The sequence below is a fragment of the Macaca fascicularis genome, chromosome 1, assembly GCF_037993035.2.
Source record: "Macaca fascicularis isolate 582-1 chromosome 1, T2T-MFA8v1.1".
Taxonomy (NCBI): Eukaryota; Metazoa; Chordata; class Mammalia; order Primates; family Cercopithecidae; genus Macaca; species Macaca fascicularis.
Window position 1 is genome coordinate 106,999,029 of NC_088375.1, and position 11,379 is coordinate 107,010,407.

The 11,379-nt window shown below is 43.6% G+C and overlaps 1 protein-coding gene across 25 annotated transcripts in view; it reads left to right on the forward strand.

The window, feature by feature from the left end:
- Positions 1 to 10,929, forward strand: part of TPM3 (tropomyosin 3) — a 37,188-nt gene extending 26,259 nt beyond the window's left edge. For 15 of the 25 annotated variants that reach the window (XR_012414414.1, XR_012414413.1, XR_012414432.1 and 12 more), the window contains one exon: positions 9,576 to 10,929. Coding sequence is in view for 21 of the 25 variants with exons in the window: in XM_005541702.4 (XP_005541759.1) it covers positions 9,576 to 9,658 (83 nt within the window). In the remaining 4 variants the exon portion in view is untranslated. Of the gene's footprint in view, positions 1 to 8,241 lie in introns of all 25 variants that reach the window. The other 10 variants (XM_045362546.3, XM_065545428.2, XM_045362580.3 and 7 more) reach the window with 1 other exon arrangement.
- The last annotated feature ends 450 nt before the right edge of the window (positions 10,930 to 11,379 follow it).

Below are 11,379 nucleotides of genomic sequence, written 5' to 3' on the forward strand. Positions count from 1 at the left end.
GTCCCAGCTACTCGGGAGGCTGAGGCAGGAGAATGGCGTAAACCCGGGAGGCGGAGCTTGCAGTGAGCTGAGATCCGGCCACTGCACTCCAGCCTGGGCGACAAAGCGAGACTCCGTCTCAAAAAAAAAAAAAAAAAAAATAGTATAGTGAATTATATTAATCCAAGCACCTAAGTGTTGTTCACTTAGTACTTTAGTTTCCCAGCAGGGTATGTATTTAAAATTTGCTTTTCTTTTAGCTGGGTGCAATGGCATGTGCCTGTAGTACCTGTAGCTACTTGGGAGACTGAGGCAGGAGGATTGCTTGAGCCCAGGAGTTCTGCACTGTAGTGTGCTATGCAGGTCAGGTGTCCTTACTACATTTGGCATCACTATGGTGACCTCCTGGGAGTGGAGAACAACAAGGTTGCCTAAGAAGGGGTGAACTGGCCCAGGTCAGAAATGGAGCAGGTCAAAATTCCTGTGCTGATCAGTAGTGGGACTGCACCTGTAAATAGCCACTGTAGTACTCCAGCCTGGGCAACACAGCGAGATTCCATCTGTTAAAATTACTTTTGCTCTTCTTTTAAACAGATATAATCAGGCAGGGAAGTTTTCCTTAATCTAAAACTTTAAGTCTCATATCAAATTCAGGTTTCTTTTTGTGCATTCCATTTCTTACTGCTGCATAGCCTTTGAGATTAAGGTTCAGATTTCATTTATTCAGCTGACACTTCCTGGTATCTTCTAGGTATAGGATATTAAGATGGAGACAGAAATAAAGATGGAGGCACCATTCCTACTCTCAAGTTGCTTAGAATCTACTAGGAGAGAGAACATACATAAAGCTACAGATACTGTGTTATGAGTGCCACAAATAATAGTGTTATGGGAGTTGAGTAGAGGGGAAGAGATTGATCCTAGTGGGGATGAATTAGAAAAACTCATGGAAGAAGGCATGTAATAGGTATTTCATAAACATGTTAAAACTTTTTTTTTTTTGTTTTGTTTTGTTTTTGGAGATGGAGTTTGAGTCTTGTCACCGAGGCTGGAGTTCAGTGGCATGATCTCAGCTCACTGCAACCTCTGCCTCCCGGGTTCAAGCAGTTCTCCCACCTCAGCCTCCCGAGTAGCTGGGATTATAAGCACCTGTCACCACACCCAGCTAATTTTTGTATTATTAGTAGAGGTGAGGTTTCACCATGTTGGCCAGGCTGGTCTCAAACTCCTGACCTCAAGTGATCCACCCACTTCAGCCTCCCAAAGTGCTGGAATTACAGGCGTGAGCCACTGCGCCCGACCAACATGTTAAACTTGCATATTCATTTTTATTGGGTTCCAAAAGTGGATTTTTGATAAGCAGAATTGGGTCATGTGATAGTGAATATTGAGCATTCCATTTATTTATTTATTTATGTTTCTCTTTTTAAGATGGAGTCTCGCTCTGTCTCCCAGGCTGGATGGAGTGCAGTGGTGAGATCTTGGCTCACTGCAACCTCCGCCTCCTGAGTTCAAGCGATTCTCCTGCCTCAGCTTCCCGAGTAGCTGTGATTACAGGTACCGGCCACCATGCCCAGCTGATTTTTGTATTTTTAGTAAGGATGGGGTTTCAGCATGTTGGCCAGGCTGGTTGCGAACTCCTGACCTCAAGTGATCTGCCCGCCTCAGCCTCCCAAAGTGTTGGGATTACAGGCATGAGCCACTGCACCTGGCCTGAGCATTCCATTTAAAGAGAAACAAAATAATAAAGGCATTGATAGAGATGAGAAGGCCACAATAGCTATAAAGTTAGATGTAGACAGAGTAGGGGACAGGGTTGTGTGTTAAAATCAGGCTGAGGAGTTATTTTACTTGGGAGGTAATGGGGATGCCACTGGAGAGTTTGAACAGGAATATGCTGTGATCCGAATAGCATATAAGTAGAGTTAATTTGGTAACGAATTTGCAGATTAGCAAAGTGATTCACTAACATTGTGTTTCCCACATTTCAGCCATTAATGTTACCATTTTTGATGGCTTTTTCCATATCCACTGCTGCCTACATTGAGTAGATCAGATCTACTCATTTCCAAATTTATTTTATTCTTTTTTTTTTGAGACGGAGTCTCGCTCTGTCTCCCAGGCTGGAGTGCAGTGGCGCGATCTCGGCTCACTGCAAGCTCCGCCTCCCGGGTTCATGGCATTCTCCTGCCTCAGCCTCCCGAGTAGCTGGGAGTACAGGCGCCTGCCACCTCACCCGGCTGGTTTTTTTTTTTTTTTTTTTTTTTTAGTAGACGTGGGGTTTCACCGTGTTAGCCAGGATGGTCTCGATCTCCTGACCTCGTGATCTGCCCGTCTCGGCCTCCCAAAGTGCTGGGATTACAGGCTTGAGCCACCGCGCCCGGCATTTTATTCTTACTTGACACAATTCTATTTTAAAATCAAAGGTTTGATATGTTAGTGTTTTTTCCTAATCACATTAAAGTAACTATAGCAGTGAATGTACCACACTTTGGAAAAAATTGGGTTAGGTTAATTCAGTTTTCTAGGAGAGAATAATCAGGGTCTGAGCTACAGTAGTGGCAGGAGAGATTGCGCTAAATAAAGACAGGCATTGTGAAAGGCCTGGCCACTTGATGTGAGGAGGAAAAGACAGTCATGATGTGAGGATGACTGGTTTTAGAGTAGGAAAATGAGCCAGGTGCAGGCTCATGCCTGTAATCCCAGCATTTTGGGAGGCTGAGGTGAGAAGATTCCTTGAGTCCAGGAGTTCGAGACCAGCCTGGCAACAAAGTGAGACCCTGTCTCTACAAAATATTGTAAAAACTTAGCCAAACATGGTGGTGCGTGCCTGTAGTCCTATCTACCTGGAGGGCTGAAGCCAGAGAATCCTTTGAGCCCAGGAGTCTGAGGCTGCAGTGAGCTATGATCGTACTGCTGCACTCCATCCTGGGTGACAGAATGAGACCTCCCAAAAAAAGAGAGTAGGAAAATGGTAGGGTTAAAGATGTAAGGAGATCATGTTGTCCTGGTTTGGGGAGCTGGGGGAAGGATAAGAAGATACGGCTGACAATCTGGCAGGTATCTAGGTAAAAACAAAATTCTAGGGCTTGAGGCAGAGAGGCTGACATAAGAGAGTTGGGAATCCATATGGGGTACAGGTAGTTTATGCCATAGAGGTAAATTAGAACCATAAAGGACAATTGCAAATATAAAAAAAAGAATTAAACAATGAGGAAAATGTTATGTAAGAGGAGGAGCCAGATGGAACTGATTGGAGGGAAAGAAGATGGATGAGTAGTTCTTTAAAAAGTTCCGGGTTGGATCGTTTCTAGTGGTTCTTCAACAGAGAGGCTGAGAAGGAAGATAACTGAAAATGGGACATTCACTGATACTTTAGTAATTTGAGGGTACATTTTGAGTGTTAAGAAGTCAAGAGGAGGAGTCATTTTCAGGAGCAAAAGAGTGTATTGGTAGGAAGAAGATTATATAGGCAATATAGAGCAGAGTTTTCCAGCAGAACTTTTGGTAATGATGTCTAGTACATTAGCCACATGTGGCACTCAAAACGTGGCTAGTGTGGCTGAGGGGCTAAAATTTAATTGTATTTCATTGTAGTTCATTTAAATTTAATTAGCTACATGTGGCTAGTGGCTATTATGTTGGAAAACGCATTTCTAAATATTTAGATTCTGGGCAGAAGAAGTTGGCTTTGACATGAAGAAAGGCTTCTTAGAAAGGCAGGAAGTAGACCGGGTGCGGTGGCTCACGTTGTAATCCCAACACTTTGGGAGGCTGAGGCGGGCAGATCACAAGGTCAGGAGATCAAAACCATCCTGGCCAATATGGTGAAAACCCGTCTCTACTAAAAATACAAAAATTAGCTGGGTGTGGTGGCGCGTGCCTGTAGTCCCAACTACTCGAGAGGCTGAGGCAGGAGAAAAAAAAAAGAAGGAGGAAATAAGAGAGAATGGGAGAAAAGTAAGATCTCTGATCTATGGTATCTCCTGTTTTCCCTGTGGTATGACTAGTGTGAGCAAGGATAGAGACCCACAAGCTGGGGTAGCAAAGTGAACAATGAAGTACTATGTAGTTAGTGCTAATGCTAAATTCATTCCTTTGTTTAAGTCTTAATATCCTTGCAGAAGCCATCCTGTGTTACTTGAGCCTGGACTAGTATTGGGGTGAAGTCAAGCATCAGAGTAAAACATTTGTCCCCTTAATGTTACCCCTCCTCTTAATTTCTAAGAACCACAGGCCCATTTTGCCCTTGCTTGTTACCATCATTGAGATGAGGAATAAGGTGTGGTAACCCCATGTTATCTGATAGGTGCAACTGACCTATTCTGTTGGGCAGCTTTATCTTAGCCCCAACCAAAGCTCTTCCTTTCAGTGTGGCATTGGTTGAATACTATCCAGCTCCATGGGTTTTTGTTTGTTTGTTTGTTTGTTTTCTTGAGACGGAATCTCGCTCTGTCACCCAGGCTGGAGTGCCGTGGCATAATCTCGGCTCACTGCAACTTCTACCTCCCAGGTTCAAGCAATTCTCCTGCCTCAGCCTCCCAAGTAGCTGGGATTACAGGCACGTGCCAGCATGCCTGTCTAATTTTTATATTTTTGTAGAGACGGGGTTTCACGTGTTGGCCAGGCTGGTCTTGAACTCCTGACCTCAAATGATCTGCCCGCCTCAGCCTCCCAAAGTGCTGGGATTACAGGCGTGAGCCACGATGCCCGGCCTTTTTTTGTTTTTTTTGAGACGGAGTCTCGCTCTGTTGCCCAGTAGCATGATCTCGGCTTACTGTAAGCTCTACCTGCCGGGTTTAAGTGATTCTCCTGCCTCAGCCTCCTGAATAGCTGGGATTACAGGCGTGCGCCACCATGCCCGGCTAATTTCTGTTTTTAGTAGAGACTAGGTTTCACCATGTTAGTCAGGCTGATCTCGAACTCCTGACCTCGTGATGCACCCGCCTCGGCCTCCCAAAGTGCTGGGATTACAGACTTGAGCCACTGCGCCCAGCCAGGGGGCTGTTTCTTAATTAGGTATAGCAACTTTAACTAAGGAGCTAGTACTGATCTTAATTTTTAATAACTAGAGATAGCAGAGTTAGAAGCTAAGTTCAAAGTGAGAGAACAGCTGCATTTGTCTTTCTGACCTCAGGCAATTCCTGGGGAACTCTGTGTTCTGGGATTTAGTCAGGCAATAAAATGCTCCCACTCCTTCTCTGTCTCTTTATTTCTTCCCTAAATAGAACAGAACTCTCATTGACCAGGCTGCTTTGAGGGATAAAGATCCTGATAACACTGCTGAGTGCGGTGGCTCATGCCTGTAATCCCAGCACTTTGGGAGGTGAGCAGATCACCTGAGGTCAGGAATTCAAGACCAGCCTGGCCAACATGGTGACACCCCATCTCTACTTAAAAAAAAATACAAAAATTAGCTGGGCGTGGTGGCAGGCACCTGTAATCCCAGCTGCTCAGGAGGCTGAGACAGGAGAATTGCTTGAACCTGGGAGGCGGAGGTTGCAGTGAGCCAAAATCGCACCTTTGCACTCCAACCTGGGCAACAAGAGTGAAACTCCGTCTCAAAAAAAAAAAAAAAAAAAAAGATCCTGATAACATCCTTCTTTCCCAAGTGAGAATCACACAAACTAACTTGGTTATAGGTATTATCTAAGTTCAGGCTGTTCATGAGATTTTTATGTAATGTAACATCACAGGAAGTTTGAGAGATTAGTTCACAAATTTCAACACCTGTTATTTTGACAAGGATGCCCCAGTGAATAAGACTGGTCCAATCCCAGGCCTCATGAAGCTTATACACTGTTAATACAGTTTTGAGGCCGGGCGCGGTGGCTCAAGCCTGTAATCCCAGCACTTTGGGAGGCTGAGACGGGCGGATCACGAGGTCAGGAGATCGAGACCATCCTGGCTAACACGGTAGAAACCCCGTGTCTACTAAAAAATACAAAAAACTAGCCGGGCGAGGTGGCGGGCGCCTTTAGTCCCGGCTACTCGGGAGGCTGAGGAAGGAGAATGGCGGGAACCCGCGAGGCGGAGCTTGCAGTGAGCCGAGATCCGGCCACAGCACTCCAGCCTGGGTGACAGAGCGAGACTCCGTCTCAAAAAAAAAAAAAAAAAAAAAAAAAAAATACAGTTTTGAGTATCCCTTATTCAAAATGCTTGGGGCCAGAAGTGTTTCAGATTTTTGCTTTTTTTTTTTTTTTAATATTTGTATTATACTTACCAGTTGAGCATCCTAAATTCGAAAACCAGAAATTTATACCAGGCATGGTGATGCACACCTATAGTTCCTGCTACTCAGGAGACTGAAGCAGGGGGTGTGCTTGAGCCCTAGGAGTTCAGGGCTGTTGTGCACTATGATTAGGTCTATGAAGAGTCACCACAAAGACCCTGTCTCTAATATATATATATATATACACACACACACACACACACACCCATATGTGTATGTAAAATCCAGAATACTCCAATGAGCATTTTCTTTGAGCATCATGTTGGCATTCAAAAGTTTCAGATTTTGGAGCATTTTGGATTTTGGACTTTCAGATTTGGGTTCTCAGCCTGTATAGTGTTTCTCAATGGTGAACGTTTGTCATTTAGAGTAGGACAGTTCTGTTGATGTACAGAACAATCCTGTGTATTGCTGTCCCCTGCCCAACAGATACCTGTATGGGCCTTCTAGTCATTGTGATATCAAAACCTCCCACACATACTCAAAATCTCCCCTCAGAGAGAAGAGTACACAATACCACTCCTATTGAGAACCATTGGTTTAATGGGAAGTGCAACTTTTAAAGGTTCACCCTGATTCTGCTCTTTAATACAGCTGTTATTTTTAGTCATTCTCTCCCAGGCTTTTTATACATGTATGCTTTCTGTTTTGATAGTGTACATAAAGTGGCAAGTATTACTGGTACCATACTGGTCTCTAGCTTCCTGGTCAATCTGGGGAAAGCCTCAGCCCAGAAGGCAGGGTGCCTGAGCAATGCTCACATATGCAGATGATTTTAGGACAGAAAAGTATCTTTTTCCTATCAAAGTCCTGAGACTGTTTTGAAACGGGCTGTAAAATGTAGGGAGAAACTTAATTATGAATTTCAGAGGTTGATGCTAGGAGTATACCAGGAAGAGTTTGGTTTTCCTGTCCCCAAACTTGTATTATCCCTGTGCTGGTCAGATGGATTTGAATCTTCCATATCCCACTATCTCTTTAAAGTGTGCTTCAAATAGAAAATCCAGATAAACTCATTAGATTTGAGCACTTATCTGTTTGTATCAGGAATGCTTGCTAAATTGTCCTTTAGCCTGACTTTGTGAAAAAAGGAAACAACTTACTAGTAGCTTAAATAAATACGGGATTTGTTTTTTAATCACATATATCTAGCCATGAGCAACTGTGGCCTGTTGTAGCTGGGCTTTCTGTGATTCTCTTGGTCTTTTCTCTTAAGATTGAAATATGCAACTCTAGTCATCACATCCATGTTGAAGGCAAGAGGGAAAGCTAAAGTTTTCCCAGAAGCCCCCAGCAGACTATCTTTCTACATCTTATTGGTTAAAACTGGATCATATGATCACCCCTAGCTGCAAGGGAGGCTGAAAAACAACAGGATAGTCTTGATTAACTTATACCAGTAATTTGCCTTCCCTGGGACTAGGCACACTATTTGTTGACTCTGACAGGTTTGGGGTTCTTTTAAAGAAGAAGAAGAAATTGAATATTTATTGACTAGTCCTCTGAAATGGGTCTATCTCACAATATCTGTAACAAGAAGCATTAGAAAGTATAGGAGTGAATGAGTGTGGGGATATTTATCCCAGTCTACCATTTATAATGCTGTTTTGAATGCTTTCACAGAAAAACGTTCAGCTGTTCACTTCTGTTCCTTTCAAACCCTGATTATTGTGAACACATTTCTTCAAAGCCAACTATATTCCTTCCTTTGCCATTTCCCTTATTTCAGTTTCTCAACCCAGGGAATAAATATTGTGAAGAAAGTATTTTTTCTCCCTCAAAATGTTGTCCTACCAACTCGTCAGTCTGAATTTCCTCTGTTGGTCTTTCCACCAACTGACTGACTCTTACTGCCCTCTATCTGAATCCTCCTTGCATCCACCCTGCCTTACAGATGCATGTTATATATACCAGCTAGTTGAAAGACTCATAATTTACTTCTGGTACTCTACTAACTTTCCCTTTTTCTCTTTCTCCTCCTCTTTTCCTCTCCTTTTCTTGTGTTCCCCTCCTCTCCGTTGCTGCTGCAGAGCGTCTCTACAGCCAACTTGAGCGAAACCGCCTGCTTTCTAATGAGCTGAAGCTAACGCTGCATGATCTGTGTGACTGATGGGCAGGGCTCACTGATGCCCATTAAACTGAGCTTACAGCTCACACCACTGACCTGGACCCCAACAAAAAGCTGATTGTCTTTTTAAAAGTTATTATTTTGCCCTGAGCAAATTGCATTTTAAGTGGGGCAGTTAGAATGTTGAAATCAACAGCATTGTAAAGTTGACCATTGTGAAGTTTTTGTCCCTTTAGAAGAGATTATGGGTGAAGAAGGGAGGGGCCTGAGATATTATAGTGAGAAAACTTTCGAGAATTTTGTTTTCCACCCTTATTTGCTGCTCTTTCACTTGTGCACTGACTGTAGGATATGTTCCCTTGCATGGATATTTCTAACAATAAAAGGACTGACTTGACAAGTTGTTGTAACTGCTTCATCTGCAGGCCCAGGGATGGGTCCTTCTGACTGGGTGGAAAAAAGGGAAGTGAAAGAAAAGTTGTGGGATATGAATATGGGTCTGTGTTGCCATCACCTTCTCTGAGTTGAAGATTTGAGTATTTTCCTCACCTCTTTAGAGCACTCAGAGTGGTTTGATTGCTAGACAGATTAGATTCTCCTTAATGTTCAGCTACTGATTTTCTTCCTGACATTTTCCCCTTTGCTTCCTTTTTCTGGTTTTATGTTTAATTTCAAGTAACTGTCACAAGCTAGTTCTGTTCAGTAGCTCTGCAGCAATCTCAAGGTTTGCTTACAACTACTTGTTTCAGTAGTATTCTTGGCTTTGTTTTCTTTAGAGATTATTTGACTTAACTGTGAGCGCCCTTTTATTTATCCCGTCAGTTACTACTTTGGCCTCTACTTTTTCGAAAAAACATGTAGTGCATGAGGATCTTCCTGTGCTCTTTATAATCTGAGATTCTGATGTTTCTGTTGTTTGCAATGTTCAAACTCCAGTGAACCATTTCAAGAGGGTATTGTTATGTGGGCAAAACCTGGAAAAGTGGATGGCTGATGCTTAAGGCTTGCTCTTTCATTGACTGAAAGCTGAAAGTGTTGGTTGGGTGTGGGAGGGAGAGGAAATGGCTGATAAGGGCCCTAACTCCCTCACCCAGGAAGTGCAGCAACACCTACAACTTCAGTAGGCAAGCCAAAGGCCCTACAAAACTGGATGATGTAATAGCTCACTTCTGTGGCTGAGAAAGCAGCTGCCTTATTAGTCCGCAGCTTTTCTGCAACAGGAGCAAGTCTCAAAGAGCAGGTGGACCTTGAAATTTACTTCTAGTTTTTGTAACTTCTTTTCTTTACCCCCATTAGATAAACTGAAATGCACCAAAGAGGAGCACCTCTGTACACAAAGGATGCTGGACCAGACTCTGCTTGACCTGAATGAGATGTAGAACGCCCCGGTCCCACCCTGCTGCTGCTCCTCCCTCTGACCCAGACTCCGCCTGAGGCCAGCCTGCCGGAAGCTGACCTTTAACTGAGGGCTGATCTTTAACTGGAAGGCTGCTTTCTCCTTTCGCCGCCCCCTCCTTCCCTGTGTCTTTTTCGCCAAACTGTCTCTGCCTCTACCCGGACATTCCAGCTGGGCTAGAGGCTGAGCACCTTTGGAAACAACATTTAAGGGAATGTGAGCACAATGCATAATGTCTTTAAAAAGCATGTTGTGATGTACACATTTTGTAATTACCTTTTTGTTATTTTGTAGCAAACATTTGTAAAACATTCCAAATAATTCCACAGCCCTGAAGCAGCAATCGAATCCCTTTCTCACTTTTGGAAGGTGACTTTTCACCTTAGTGCATATTCCCTTCTCCATAGAGGAGAGGAAAAGGTATAGGCCTGCCTTACTGAGAGCCAAACAGAGCCCAGGGAGACTCCACTATGGGAAACCTCATTGCTCTGTACAAAGTACTAGCTAAACCAGAAAGGTGATTCCAGGAGGAGTTAGCCAAACAACAAAAACAAAAAATGTGCTGTTCAAGTTTTCAGCTTTAAGATATCTTTGGATAATGTTATTTCTATTTTTATTTTTTTCATTAGAAGTGACCAAATTAAGATGGTAAGACCTCTGAGACCAAAATTTTGTCCCATCTCTACCCCTCCCAACTGCTTAACAGAAAGGATCATGTCCCCCTTACGTTGAGGTGACCACTTAATTGCTTTCCTGCCTCCTTGAAAGAAAGAAAGAAGATTGTGTTTTTGCCACTGATTTAGCCATGTGAAACTCATCTCATTACCCTTTTCTGGGTTTGAAGCTGCTGTCTCTAGAAGTGCCATCTCATTGTGCTTTGTATCAGTCAGTGCTGGAGAAATCTTGAATAGCTTATGTACAAAATTTTTTAACTTTTATATTATTTTGAAACTTTGCTTCTTTGGGTTTGTGGCACCCTGGCCACCCCATCTGGCTGTGACAGCCTCTGCAGTCTGTGGGCTGGCAGTTTGTTGATCTTTTAAAATTTCTTTCCCTACCCAGTCCCCATTTTCTGGTAAGGTTTCTAGGAGGTCTGTTTAGGTGTACATCCTGCAGCTTATTGGCTTAAAATGTTACTCTCCTTTGATGTGGTCTCCTTGGGGCCGATTGGGAGAAAGAGAAATCAATAGTGCAACTGTTTTGATACTGAATATTGACAAGTGTCTTTTTGAAATAAAGAACCAGTCCCTCCAACCCTCAGACCTATTTGACTTTTCTTTATTAAAACTCAGTGTGCTTTCTCCACAGAAGCTATGAGGTTTGGGTTAAAAATCGCATCTTTGTGGGTGGTAGCAACAGGATTTATTATTTTTTATTATTATTATTTTTGAGACGAAGTTTCTTTCTTCTTGCCCGGGCTGGAGTGTAATGGCTCAATCTCAGCTCACTGCAGCCTCTGCCTCCTAGGTTCAAGAGATTCTGCCTCAGCCTCCCGAGTAGCTGGGATTACAGGCACCCACCACCATGCCCAGCTAATTTTTTTTTTTTTTTTTTTTTTGAGACAGAGTCTCGCTCTGTCGCCCAGGCTGGAGTGCAGTGGCCGGATCTCAGCTCACTGCAAACTCCGCCTCCCGGGTTTACGCCATTCTCCTGCCTCAGCCTCCCGAGTAGCTGGGACTGCAGGCGCCCACCACCTCGCCTGGC